The 15,371-nt window shown below is 39.8% G+C and overlaps 1 protein-coding gene across 2 annotated transcripts in view; it reads right to left on the bottom strand.

Annotated features, from left to right (window-relative positions):
• The window catches only part of LOC119917038 (SH3 and PX domain-containing protein 2A-like), a 53,476-nt gene that overhangs the window by 27,237 nt on the left and 10,868 nt on the right, over positions 1-15,371 (bottom strand). For both annotated transcript variants that reach the window (XM_038737105.1, XM_038737106.1), the window contains exons 3-6: positions 10,764-10,839; positions 9,273-9,349; positions 8,333-8,424; positions 794-825 (exon numbers count right to left, since the gene is read on the bottom strand). In XM_038737105.1, coding sequence (XP_038593033.1) covers positions 794-825; positions 8,333-8,424; positions 9,273-9,349; positions 10,764-10,839 — 277 coding nt within the window. The remainder of the gene's footprint in view (positions 1-793; positions 826-8,332; positions 8,425-9,272; positions 9,350-10,763; positions 10,840-15,371) is intronic.

Below are 15,371 nucleotides of genomic sequence, written 5' to 3'. Positions count from 1 at the left end.
CAACAGCCAACCCTGGCAGAACAAATACAGAGTAGAGAGGCACAAACAGGTGGTCTCTCCGAACTAACACTATTTTCTTAGCCGTTTTCATCATAATACAGAAGTGACGGGGTCAGGATGTGTGTTTGAAGAACACGTGCTCCACTGATTTAGCATTGCACTCCTATAACATATCGGACAGTATAAAAAAAAACAAACAAAAAAAACAATTAATCTCCTGATTATTTTCTCAATTAATTGTTCAGTTTCTTTTAAACTGTTAAAAAAAAAAAATGCAGTGTCTCTGAGCTCGTGGTGATATTTTCAAGTTTGTTGTGCCCAATCAATAGTCCAAAACCAAAACTTGTTCAATTTATTGCCATTTCCTCTCATTTCAGAAGCTGAAACCAGAGAATACAATATTCAAGCAATATTTTGCTTGAAAAATAAAGTTAACCATTAGTCAATTCTCAAAATAGCGTCTTTGACATCACTTGAGGCAATTGCACTTCCTGCAGCTCCCTCTGGAGCCACAGAAGACTTAAACAACTTTTTTCACATACGCAGTAGGACTCCTCAAGACCCCTAAACAGACTTTAATGCTTAAAATCGGTGCATATGCCCTTTAATGTTCATGTAGTTTTGCGTAAATATTTTAAAAAACAAATGAAAAATGTTACAACTTGTACATAAAAAGAGACCTTAAAATCAATATCATTCAAGAAAGCAATAAAAAAACAATTCAAAAGGATGGAGCATAGAATACTTGCATCACAGATTCTACTGAGACTGCAAAAAGATCTCAGATCCTTACCTGATTTACGTTTGCCGGAGCCTCCACAGTCTCTGCAAACGAAGCAACACCAGAGAAACATGGTCAGTGTGAGTGTGTGGCAAGAGAGGTCAGAGCATTAGCACGACTCCAGTAACTGGTTACAGCTGAATCTCTGTCTGGGACCATCCAAATACAGTTGGCACACAAGTACCAGCCAAACCCTGGTTGAGAATGCATGCAGAACTTGACCCACTACTAGAGGGAGGGAGACAGGGTGGGATACAACATAAGGGTGTGTGGAGGACCGCAGCAAGTGTGTCAAGGACAGTGACAACACAAGTCATCACATGTTTTAGCCAGTATATTCCAATGCGTGTATGTTTGTTTAAAATGGTAGACATGGGGTATATGAGGGCGATGCAGCTGCCTGTTTTAACAGAACAGCATTTATTTGCTTGACAACAGTATCATATCCCCTTGATAAGTCCCATTCATGTTTAGATGTGAATGTGTCTTTCTGTTCCAAAGCCTGGACACTGAAAGGATGAGGACTAGTGTCAATGAACCCGCTCTGTGCTTTCACACTCATCAGGGTCACAGAACAAGCAATTTGCCATTGACTGTTTTTACTGTACATGTCTGTTTTTGACTTTTTTTTTGCTTTGGTTTATTATTACTTAGACTGGAACAGATCATTTACATAATTGTATACCAGTCACTGTTGTTGGATTTGTTCAGCCAGAGAAAATATGAAGCAATTATTTTAGTATGAGAGAAATAGAAAACATAGGATGAATACATTTAAATTAATTCATTAAAGTGCTGTCAGTTCAATTCATATGCTCACGCTTTATGTACTGTAATGCAGGTACATAAATCATGATACTTCACATAATTATTTAATCCAGGTTCAATATGGATTTGTTTGTACAATGGGAATGCATAACCACTTCAAATGAGACCAACATTTCTGTGTGTACATGTCTGTTTTGTAACTTGTAGATTTTAGGAGGTGCTGGCTGACTGCATGTCCTCGTTTAGTTTACTGAGCTACAGAGAGAGCACACTGAGGAGAAGCTGAGGTTTGACACAGATGGGAACAGACACCTGGCTCTCTGGAGAGGCCAGCAGCATGACTGGAGCCATGGCCAGTTATGGATTGGAGTACACGTTTAGACAACCTTTTCTAACATTTGCAAGGTTAAAGCCTGCTCATCAACTCATTGATTCCAGTTAAGAAAAGTATCAGTTGAACTATTTTGCAATTTCTTTATACTGTACAATATAATCTTGTATTGTTGTACAAAGAAGCCATTTCATATTTAGGTTTTGCTTTTAGGAGGACAATAACAAAAATGTAAAATGACACTGACGCTATAAATCAGGGTAAGTCTGTGTCTGGCAAGCATCATGAAAGGATTATCCTAGTTCAAGCTAAGCAACACTTCTTGCTTAATCAAAACATTTCTTACCAATAACTGTATTCCTCTGTTACTTAAGATAAAGTCATTTTTGGCACAAGGCTTCTCTGTTTCCAGATGCATGAACAAACACGACCTAGAGACATTTACCAATCACACATGTAACAGCTTACAGCTCAGTTCAGCTTCATTAAAAAAAAAATGTATGATATATACTCACTTCATTTTGAAATAAAACAACAAATTCAACCATGAATACACTGTTAAACTGGATCTTCAAGCAACGGACAGACTGGATTCATTTCATAACTTTCCTGTATGATCTGATGGGAAGAAAACACAATGATTTGATGACAAACATTTATGCCGAGCCAACATGAATAGAGGGGTGTAGTTTATTAAAAACTAAGTATAGTCTGAGCAGATGGTGCACAAAGTATCACTGGAGACAACTTTAAACTCACAACTTATGGAGAGGAATCAAAATAAGTGCAGAAACGGGTTTTAACATCAAAACATTCATACATTTTATACGGTGTGAATAGTTCAGAGTCTTTTAAGTAATGTAGCATAAACTCCGGGATAAATTAGAATATGTTTATGGTAATGGCATCGGATAATGTTCACATCAAGACAACGTGAGACAAATTAATTGTAATACATGTTAATCATTTCTGAAGTATCTTATGAATCATTCTGTGTTTATTTTGTCAAAATCTGTCAGGGTGGAGATGAAACAGAGGGAAACACTATAGAGGGTTGGGGAGAAATGATGGGGATGAATTAGATGCTTGACCTGCCCTGCTAGCTCATGAACCTTAGCACAGAGCTGGAATAATATTCTTCCCAGGAGGAGACTGAGCACACAACTCTCTCTCTGTGCACTTCCCCCCTATCACCAGTAAATTCTAATAGATGAGGAGAAGGTAAGGGGAGCGAAAATATGTCCAACCACTATTAAACGCTTAAGACTTTGAACCTGTTTTTGTAGAGGTACATTTTAATCTTTAGGCAACAATAAAGAGTCACAGAAGTTGGGACATAGTCTTTATAATTCATACCGTTTTAGTTTCATTATGCATACGCCCATGCCAGGAGATGCATATACACAAACTGCATGGGCTGAACACATCATTAAAATCTAAGCCCGTGAGAGTCCATCCTAAACCCGAGTTGAGAATAACAATCTGCTTGCAGCTCACTCTTTGTAGGTGGGCCTATTAGAAATGGAATGTGTGAGACATTAGTCCTTTGCTCACATTTCTCAGCCTAGCCAGAGGACTGAAGTGTCTGCCCTGCTGCATGCATACATTACACAGACACTCCCGCCTGACCCAAGATTAACCTCTGCTGGAGTGACCTCCAGCTCAGGGTTCAGTGGGTCCACGTCATTGAACAGGAAATCATTATGATAGAGAAGAGGGCTGGGTTTGCACACAGAAAAAGGTGCAGGAAATGTTTTTGTGTGTAAACCTTAGGAGAGGAAATGACACTGCTCATTCAAATCCCTGCACACACCCACAGTAAACTCATGCATGCGGGCCAAAAGCTCCAGCAAAACTTGGTGATGATTACATAGTGATGTCAGGGTAAAAGAATGTTACTTTGACCACAAATCAACAACTATCAACTTCCATTGTGGTGCAACACTGGTGTAAAATTAAGATTTGTTTCTGTTAACAAAAGACATTAAAACAACTTTATTGTCTCTCATATAAATTAATATGCATAATTGTTCTGTTGTATTAATCATGTTGTGTTGACACATTCACAATTTGGGGGACATTTTAGGGTTAAGACTGGTTTTAAGTGTAAGGTTAGGGGGTTTAGCATTTGTGCCATCAGTGAAATGTCTTCCTAAGTCATGTGGTCCACAGTAGTTGCACCATCATGTGTGCACATCTGGAGGAATGTGTTTTGACCACAGGTTTTCTACCAGCAGCATGATGTGTTTTGAATGTAAGCTACAGAAGGGAGACTTCAGGCAGTTCTGCTCAGATCTCCAGTCTTTACCGTAACAACTACTGTGTCTGTCTAAGAACTACATAACACATGTCTGTTTCACATCTCATAATGCCAGGTTTATTGTAACTATGAAGTTTTAACTAAAATAAAATGATCTCATTCTGAGGAATCATCCATCTTACATGATTAATGTCCTGCTCCTTCCTCCATAGAAAAAAAAAGGATTCCTTTAACTCCTTGAATGAAGTGGGATGAAGTTTTGATCTCAAAGTCAGACAGCATGGAGCTTATTCCTTTTTTCTGCATGCTAGTTCAATTTTTATTCATCTTAAGCTGCAGAGCCTACACGGTCGTGGGCACCATCTTGTTTAAAATTTAAATTTTCTAAATTCAGCTCAGAATAAAGTCATAAGCTCGATTCCCGTTTATCAAGGTGGTTCTCGACCAGTCTACAAGGTGTGTAGCTGTAAATGGGAATCTAGTAATGTGATTTAAAAAATGCATATAAAAGTATTGTTGACGAACTAACTCAGAGCATTTATGTCCTTTTAACCCAGAGTCATCTAACTGCAACAGCATCTAACTTTATTTTAAATCACACCCTTTATTTCTACCACTGTCAGGGCTACTCACAGGACCGGTTATTGACAGCTGTATTATGCTCATTTTCAGGTTCATAATCCTATTTAGGGGTTGTACCAGAACAGGTTTACATGGTTTTTTAATTTTCAAAAAAAACACCATATTTTTTTCTCCTCTTTTCACCCTGTGTTGAAGGCTTCGTTTTAGCTATGGAGTGATACATCTTGTCTCTAAATGATCTTTGTTGGGAGTTGCACATGCGCAGTTCCTAGGTAAGGATTACTAGCCAGTCAGAAGCAGTGAAGGGCAGGTCAGCAAAAAGCCGGCAATAGCCAATGAGAAGCAGAGAATGGCGGGTCAGCGAAAAGACAGTAAACAGCCTCTATTCAGCTGTAGGCTACATGTTGCCAACCAGGTTGGCAATTTGGAGGGTTATTAATCTGTAACAAAAGTATCTTTTGTCCATAAAGTTTTAACCGAGCTCTGTCTCTACATCACAGTAATAACTTCATGTCCATTTACTGCTTGGAGGTTAGCTAGTGTTTGGAATTGAGCGGTGTGCTGCAGCTCAGTGTTTTTGAGGGCGTGCCGGACTAGTCGCTCAGTGAGCATTATGACACGTATTTTCATTGTGACATCACAAGAAAGGGAAGTAAAGGCGGGACTACAAACGGTTTTCAGGCAGTTCAGAGCAGTGTTTTCTGTGGGAGATGGGAACTCCCTTTGGGGTGGACTTTGGGCTTTGCAAACTTAGTACATGCACAAAAAAGATATATAACTCCAAAAACCATATTACCATCTCTTTAATAGATTCTAATTGTTTCTGGTCCTCTTACATCAATCACTACTGATACTGCTAGATTTGTTTGCTTGTTTCTTGCAGCGGGACTTGGTGTGAAATTATTTTTATTACACTTTGGTAACATTTATGTGAATGAAACTGACTTTGAACGATCATACGATCAAACCCAGTGGCCTTGAATTGAAAAGACTTTCCCTAGGGCTACAGTCCAGGAAGTACTGATATTTTCACTTCTTCAGGAGAGGTACATTTTCCTCTGTGGGACGAGGTCTTAATCTTTTCATTTTTTTGTATGCTGAGTCAGTTTACACCCTGCTGTGTCCCATATGCTCAGACTCCCAAGTTTAGATGAAGAGTTCAAGAAGTTTAAGAGCAAATGCAACTAAGAGCTGAAATCCATGGGAAGAGGCTCATCATCATGTAAACAAAATGTAAATTGAGCTGATGTGGTTTAACCTGACATTTGCCTGTATGGAAAGTAAAATGTTATTTTAAAATGAGATACATAGATATGTTTACTGGAATTATTCATAATTGTGCCATTGCCCTTGACCGAGTTGCTGGTCTCAAAACTGGAGATGGTCTCCAGGCACTGCGGCTGCACGCTGTTCTTGAATAGGCAGGATGGATCAAATGTGGAAATGAGGAAAAACTTCCCTGTGGGGATTAATAAAGTGTAACTTATAACCACTCTAAAGATACCACAAATGTAGTACAAGGCAAAGTCACATTGCAGACAGGGCAGTAAAAGGTATTTATTAGTGAATGAGCAAAAACATACGCTGACACCGACGTATTATTTCAGCAAAACACCTTAAAGCTAATTGACGACAGCTAAGCAAAATACCAGTACCTTGTTACAAACAACACAAATGCCTAGTTACAAATCTGCATAAATGTCAAACTAACACGGCAGTGTTGAAAGGATGACTGATGACTAAAAGTTTGTATTTTAAATTTTATACCTGGCCAGCAGCATCCATTATCATCAACCATAATTTAATATTCTCTATCATAAACAGTCACTTGAGGTGCCAAAGATGTAAAATGATTTGTAAGGCTATATAGGTCATGTTTCAATTATCCAAATGTATTATAATATCCATTTTTCTTAATTTCCCTTAAAGTATCTCCAATGGTCTCTTTTTCTTGTGAGAAATTCAATAGCTTTTAGCCCTAAGGCCTTTGAAACTACTTTAAAATGGTTATCTGAATGAACTGTCCACTACTGTGCAAATGCATACGAGTGACTGGGAATAAGCATCATCTTAAGTCAGAATCTTAAGCCACAAAACTTACTGCAACAATGAGAGAGAGAGAGAGAGAGAGAGAGAGAGAGAGAGAGAGAGAGAGAGAGAGAGAGAGAGAGAGAGAGAGAGAGAGAGAGAGAGAGAGAGAGAGAGAGAGAGAGAGAGAGAGAGAGAGAGATAAAACTTTGGGTTGTTTTTTTTATTAATTGTTATTTATAGTTGTATTTCTTGTAAAGTTCACACCATTTATCAATAAAAAATTAAAAATGTAAAAAGGCCAATCAAGGCATCACACACGTTTTTTGCCATTCACTATCTTCATGTGTTTGTATATCTGTCTACACTATTATTTTAATGATAGTTATGTGATGCCATCTTTCATCCATCAAAAGTCAAGAGAAATATATTTCATTTTTCAAGCCCTCTTGGCTCCCTCTTGTGACTGAGCATCATCACATCTGTTTTGTTAGTTGTTGTCCCCCCCCCCCCCTTTAAAAAATGTGCAGTAACATCTGTTGACCATTAGATGGCAGTAGCAGATGAGGGCATAACAAACAACACTGCTGAAAGAGTGACACAGTAATGTCTGAAATACCCCTAAAATGGTTCTGAATTATGATGGAGAAAATGTCCCCAGTATGACCAATTACTGTAATACAGAATATGGTGAATTAATTGGATAAAAGTGGAACTGCTATTAACAGCCCATACATTGTGTTTAGTGATTGGGACAGTTATGGCATCAAAAGAATGATATCCTAAAAGTCATTTTGAAATGGTCCAGATCCCCCAGTAGTGAACTGAGCACTTGGTTGCATGGCTTTTAGACATCAATATCTCAGTTTAAACTGCACTGAGACTGTCCCAGAGAGTGGAGGAGGCTCTCACTTTGATGTGGGATTAACATGGGTATGGGTGGTAGGGGTTAGAGGCGGTGGGCCTTTAGGTAGTGGAGAGACTGTTTACTCTACCACATTTTTCTCCTTGAGCGTGTTGGTGCGTACCAAAGTGTACCAACAACATTAGACGAGTTTATATTCACATCTTAGAAAGGAATATTACCAGAGACAAACTTCAACTGAACATAAATCATGAAAGGAAAGAATAGAATTTAAACAAAACATAGCCAGCAGCCGGTCTGTAATTACTCCCTCTCTGACTTTGAACAGAGTATGACAAATTACTAGCCTGACAGCCTTATCTGCTCTGAGACGTGAACTCAGCCGCACCCTCATGACGCCACTAATCCTTATGAATTCACTTTGGGATCAGGTGTCACCTCCCAGAAATCATTATTAATAAAACACAGTGCCTCTCAACCAGCATCCATCAATCATCTCAGACACTGCAAAGCCTCTGGATCAAGATGGGTCTGCGTGGGTGAAAGGCATCCGTCCCAGCTGCTGAGCCACACAAACACACACAGTCCGCTGCCGTAGCCTGTGTTTACAACCCGCCAGAGGGCAATGTTTGGTATCTTACAGCTCTTATAACGAAGATGATGCTAATGCTCAATGATTGCTCCTGATTTCTAAAGTATGCAGTGGTAGTTACTCACTCTGTGGGAGGGTTGAGGTCCTCTAACTTTGTCTCAAAGAACTTAAGGACCTCCTCACTTTGGGAAATGTGGGAGGGAAGCTTCATCAGAGCCTGTGGGAGAGAAGGGAGTTAGAAAGCTACTGGCTGCAACAAAAACACACAGGCTTTGAAAGGCTTTGAAAGGCCACATGTATTTTTTAACGTGCTGTAGTTTGGTTTCAATGACAATGAGTAACCAGTTTATAACATTTAGTCATTGTACAGTCAGTCAGATGAGAAGACCAGGCGGAGATGTGGAGGGTGTGGAGGGGAAGGAAGAAGGCTCTGAACCCAGAGTGAGAGTTAAAAACAAAGGAAAACACACAAAGATGATATAACAACAGCCTATCACAGCTGCTTAGACATTCAAAAGGAGACGCTTCACTGTACTTAAATCAGAAAAGACCTTCTTATAGAAACAATATTAAAAAGACATCTAGTTTTGTTGTCTTTAAGCTTTTTGCCTGCACGTCAAATCTTGCTTAGTCCCTCTAAATGAAAACTTCTGCCACACTTGTTAGCGAACCTGCCCCACGTTCCCTTCTCTGACCTACAGAATATAACAGTGTCAGGTAGCCATCTGCGCTCACTGCTACACTTTAAGTCTGCTGATTCATTCTTATTCTTCAGATTCTGTTTTACCCCTGTGTGCCCCCATTTGTCTCATTTCCTTTATAGGCTGCCTATTTACATTGGTGACAGGAAATGACCAGTACAGATAGAGCAGTTGCTTTCCTGTTGAGGCTGGTGGGGGAGATACATGTTGAGGCCTTCCTTAGAAATTCTGTGGCAAATGTTCAGGGAGTAGAGCATTGACACACACAGATAAAGTGCTCTTTCAAACCAGCACATAAATCAACAATGAGTTGCAAAAGTTACTGTCCAAGGAGACGAGCAGACAAACCAAACCTTTGTCTTACTTTGCAGTAATTATCCAGGTGCTTCAGCCTCCTGACGGCTACATCTCTTATGTGACTTCGGCGAAACAAGACTTTACCTGAGAAAAAAAAACAGAGCAGTCAGTTGTACATACACCTCCAAAAACATTTAAAAAAAACTGAACCCCCCCCGCCCCAACATTCAACAATTACAACTTCAGATATTAAAACGTACTTACTAAAATGGGGACCCCACACATGCCAAGTGTATCCAGACAGTAAAATTTAAGTTGTTAAATAGAGGTCATGATTATTATGCTAAAATAGGAATTATTCAATAAAGGGAGGTAATAGGACCCACTCCTTTCTTTTCTTCTGAAATGCTTAATTTTTTTACTCCCTTATTCACTGTCATTAATGTAATGATGAAACCATATATATGTGTTCACTCCTTCTTTTACACATGGCCCTGCATTTTACATGTCTCAGTCTCGCCTCAAAACCCCTTCTTTTGAGTTTATTTGTTCTCTTGTGGCCCTTTTATTTACCTTTATTTATCTGTTTTTCTTTGTGTGTAGGTCTCGTGTTTACCTTTTTTATAACTTTAAATCCTTTACTTATGTGTGTATATTAATTTGTTGTATTGAAATGCTGGATGTATATTTGGGTGGAAAATAATAAAAAATATAAATTGTAAAAAAAAATTTAAAAAAAGCTTCTTGAGACAGGTAATGTTTACACAGCAGAGGATGCAACTGATTCATAAGATAAGATGTTCCTTAATTGATTCCCCCACAGGGGAAATTCAAACACAGGAGAATGTAGTGCAAAGTAAAAAGAACATAATACAATAAAAAGTAGATGTGTTGTCAGTGTGTAGGAAGTGTGTTCCCTTCATTTACTAAAGTATCTTACATTACATTTTTAATTATACAGGCTTGATCCAAAAACAGAAGAAATCCAATGGGTCTTCTAATCCATAAATTAATGAGACCAGCTGCAGAAAGTTACTTTTCCCCTCTATTAATCCTCACATTATTACTCTTGGGAGACTGACTCCTAATATCAGTGTCTAAATGCATTAAGCCCATTAAAGAGTAAAGTTGTGCATGCTGTCTGCTGTGTGTGTGTAAGAGAAAACAGTTCACACCATGTTGGACTTACAGAGATCAAAACAGCACTGACCGGATTTCAACAATGCAGCTTGTCTAACAAAGGATCTCTTCACTGTTCTCCTCTGCACTGGCTCACAATCAGTTTATCAGATTAGACAAATCCCTCTCTGTTAGCTTCCTACTGCCATGGCAGACCACAAACTGATTTGGCCTGGGTGGAGTATGGCAGTTAATAAAACAATGCAATGTGGCAGGCCGTAGTATGAAGTATGTTCGTATTGGTTGTGCATTAAAATGTCTGAAGGCCTTTTCTTTAGCTTCTACTGACTTGACTGCTGCAGTCTTCTGGATAAATCTAAGATGGACGTGACCGTGATATCAGGGTGTTGTGCATGCTATAGTGAATTGTGTTTATCACCTGGCAAAAAAGGAATAATCCTCTTTTTTGGGTCCTTCTGTCCTCCTTCAATTGGGAATTTGTCAAGAATTCGCATCTGCGAAAGTGAGGCAGAAAGTAAAGAGTGACACAAACATGAGTTGTGCAGCAAAACTCAAAAACACGCCCTTTCGATTTCCACGAAAAAGATACATGCCAATATACAGTGAATGGTAAGAAATAATTATCTCCTAACTGTTGGATGGCTAAACCACATGAACTGGCCTTTAGTTACCACAAGTTCATCAGTCAAAGTTTAAAGTTGAGGAATCTGAGATGAGAAACAAAACAAAATGGGGTTGCAAACTGACCTGGAACAGTCAACTTCCTTCTTAGGGTACATTAGCTCAACACGGGGTGCAATTACATATTGTCTGAAGAGCTACTGTGTCGTGCAACTACAGAGAGTTTCACTTTGATCTCTGGCGCAGCAGACAAGGTTACATCACTCACACTTGGCATGAAAATAAATAAATAAATTAAAAGCAAGTTCGACTTAATGAGCTGAAAAAGCCATCGGATGAGATAATTAACACTTTGATGTTAACAATTGATACATGTGACCATTTATAGGATCAATCTATTGAGCGATACAGGGTGAAACAGACAGGAAACGGATACAAAGCATGCTCTATCGAGTCTTTTATGACAACAGCATACAACTATTTTCTTTTAAGTGTAGTAATTTGTAAGTATTTCAGCGTGTGAGATATATACACACACACACACACACACACACACACACAGTGCCGTATATGATGTACGAGCATCACATGAACACATGTGTAAAGACTCTCCAGTTGGCTGTTTGAATAAATCTCGACAATACCATGAACGTACATGACAGAGTCTTACAGCAATAGCAAGCTCAGAATCCAGATGTAGCTCCGCCTTTGTTCGTTCTGCCTTGCCTTGTTCCAGATGTGCTTTGTTAAACAGCAAGGACTGTGAGCGTCAAGCTAAAGCACACTCAACTGGGAGGAGAAGACCAGGAGTTTGGTCTTGGTTTAAACCAAGCCAAGAACAGCCAGGTGGACAAACAGAATCAACCTTGGAGGGTCTCTCTGTCTGGGCCTGCAGGAGCTGTTTGTAGGATTTCTCCAGTGAGAGGTGGTTTGGTTTCTCCTCTTGTGGTTCTTTGTTTTCTGCACTCGTCTGCTGCCTTTGCTAAATTTCTCTCAGGGCATGGCATTTCCCCTCTCCTCCGAAATACTGGCCGCCAACAAGAAATGGTTTCTTTTGAAGAGGACAGCCATCATTATTGTGGTTTAAGGGCAAAGTAAAAGGGCTGAGTATAAAGAACCGCCCTGGTTAACCACACCTGCACTGCTGGTAAGATTTCTGAAGATTGGAGTTTTACACTCCTAAAACTGAAAAGGCATCAAATATATACACACACACACCAGACTGTTTTTCTTTAGACTACTATGGCAATAATAAAATTTCACAGCAAGGGCTGCAATTTCCAAGAATCCCAGTTTTCTCAATGGTACATTGGCAACTGTATTATTTGTCTGAGACACTAAGCTGCACACTCATCATGTTTTCAGCCTCCTAGCTGGATGTAGCCATATACTCCCTCTAAGATGGGAGTGTTCACTCAACACCACAAGAAACCAGCTCGGCTGACAGAGAAGCTCCTCATCCAGAAGCGATGATTATGATATCCCCCTCCCCGGGGACCTGCCTGGATACACTCACAGCTCTACGGGACAGGTGTGAAAGCTGTTTCTATGGCAAAAGCCGGACAACTTTGAACAAAAACCATTTCTCACATTTCACATACATTTAATTGAGAGGCTTCAGGGACCCCAGAGGCTGTATTTACTCTATATTTCTTTCCCAATCTGCACAGGATTCTGCAGTGTATTAAGCTGCAGAGTCAGCCAAGTGTTCCCACTGGGGAAATTAACATGTCCAAGTAGCAACAGGTGCTATGATGTAATCACATTTCCCAGTGTCTTTTTACACACTCTATAATCAATGTTGTGAATAAATGCCTCAGAAATAAAGTGCAATAAACACTCAATCATCAAACATGTCTCTATTTTGGCATCATGACATCATGGGCATGAATTATGGTGACAGGAGAAACCCAAACAGCTTCTGTACACTGTAAAGACAATCATTTGAAGCATTTAAACTTAATTGCAGTGGAGAGGGAGGAGCAGACAAAGAGAGACTACACTGTGCAGCAAGCAGACAAAGAAACTGTTCTGGGAGGAATCTCAGAAAGGGCTGGAGGAATGTTTTGAGTGGGGTAAGCAATGTAATCTCATCTCTGGGTTGTGTTTTGACATCTACTTGACAGTTGTTTACTGCAGAGAGATTATGAAGCAACAGACTTTTTGGTCATAAACTAAGAGTAAAACTAATAAAATCTAAGATTTATTGTGCATGTTGTTACAAAACCTGCATCTTCTGACAGATTTTGCTGCAACATGCTGCAAAGTGTTCAAATCTTTGGGATGTTCATCTCCGAAACCGAGGGGCTCACATGACTATAAATCAGTTTATTCATTAGGAAAGGGAATTCCACCGATCTTACACAAAGTCTGTTTACAGGTCTGAGACAAATGTAAAAAAAAGTTTGCATGAAATCTTTTTTGCTCCGAAGGGAAACCTGAAGTCTGATAAATTTCCTTAAGTGACTTCACTTGAGTGAGCACGCGTTGGGTCTGAAGATTACAAGTTCAAAAATGAAAAACATCTGGCGGTGTGGTGTTAGAAAGAAGTGAGCTTACCAGACCTCTGTAGCCTGCTCCTCATCTCCGCTTGAACCTAACAGCCTGAGGCTACATTAGCCGCTACTAGCACAACATATCCAGCCAGTAGATAGTCTTCCCCCATTTGCATCAGCACCAGTTTGACAACCTTTTTTTTTTTTTTTTTATAATATAACTGTTAAAGTCTCATCTAATGTTGGGAATGTAGGCCAGACAAATTATAATACAGAAAGGGTAGAGCTGACCCTGGTCCAATTCCCCAATCCAAAAATAATGACGACTAAGGGATTCATGGAGATGTGTCTGTCCAGAAAAAAAACAGGCCAGCTTTCACACTCCACAATCCTCCTGTGGAATGCTGTGACCCATGTGCTCCGTCCGCTGTGGTTGACGGGTGTGGAGAGAGAGACGGTAAACTCTGTTTGACACACTGACCATTTCTGCTCACATCAAACATATGCGGGTCAAAAACATTTCCCTTTCACACAGCATTTGGTGGAATTGAGGCTCAGCAGTATTTCAGCATAAAAACAAACGTCTTTAAAAAAAACAAGTAAATCAATGTGCTTAATTCTGCACATGCATTACAAAGAGCATACTTCCCTGTAGGTCAGCAGAAAAGATGAAGAGAGAAGGAATCAGAGATGGGATCCTGATAATTTATGATGATTGCTTCCCAGAGGAGCAGCAATGAGTTATTTTAGTGCACTGGAAAGGTTTGAAACATTAGTATGGAGTGCACTTTGACATCCATTTGGCAATGAAAATGGTTACTTCACCTTTAAAAACACAAACAGCAAAGTTGCCTGTTGTTGATGGGGGGTTTATAATGACCAGTACAGTACTGACGTTGGACATAGTATGAACAATCGGCCACTGCTTAAAAGGCGCTTCTTGTTCTGTGACCTTAGTTGGCTTTTCTGAATTCTGAATTAATGGTTATCAGATGAGATCATGGTCACATTTGTCAGGCTAAGGGTGCCAATGCATTTTTTCCTCTCTCTCAGCTTCTAGTCAACATAAAACATACAATTGTGCTATGAAGACAGAGGACTGTGCAGAGTTGGGGATAGATTGTAGGTGTCAGTTGGCAGACACACAAACAACAGCTCAGTTTCTGCCTGGAGAAAGGACAAAATATTCTATCAAGTGAGACTATTGGTGATCACGCAACATTATTGAAATCAAAAGGAGAGGGAAGGCATCTTCATTTCAGTCTTTAAATCAAAGGCTCCAAAACTGCTCATTACCCCCACCCCCCCCAACCCTTTCCTGACCACAGCTTCCTCCTTGTTTCATCCACTGCATTCCGGGATTGGTCCTTGCATTACCTAAACTACATCCTCCTCCTGAAGAGCGTACTGCAAATCTCTCAAATTACCACACAAAAAGTATAGTTTGGGGTTATTCAGCAGATTTTTTGGTGGAATTTGTTTATGCAACTGTTGACGTGCTATGTTTACTAGCAGTTCACTCCAACTATCACAGATTAGCTGCAACTGCGAATGTGCTTCATGCAAGACACTTCATCTTTCACTTATATGACTATGTTCATGAAAGGACAAATTAAACAAACCATCCCCACCCATTTTGTATGGACAGCTGCAGCCTGTTGTTCCTCACAGATTACCGTGGCCAGACAAACACACCCAGGCAGCAGGGATCTATGGACAAGACTAATGTTTACAGAGACAGGAGAGAAGCTCTGTTTCCATCAAACAGACCAGGGCACAATTTTCCCTGGCTATTAGCAAGAGACCAGAGAACAAAGGGTTTCCTTTGCTGCCTTCAACAGAGCCAGCCTACCAGAGCCACGGCGCTATAAAGTATAGTCTGGCAGAAAGGGTTATCAGAGAAGAGCAAG

The sequence above is a fragment of the Micropterus salmoides genome, unplaced genomic scaffold, assembly GCF_014851395.1.
Source record: "Micropterus salmoides isolate LMB-PRFRI ecotype aquatic unplaced genomic scaffold, ASM1485139v1 Ms_hic_scaffold_22, whole genome shotgun sequence".
NCBI lineage: Eukaryota > Metazoa > Chordata > Actinopteri > Centrarchiformes > Centrarchidae > Micropterus > Micropterus salmoides.
Note: the sequence above shows the minus strand (reverse complement) of the source record. Positions and strands in the feature narration are given on the sequence as shown.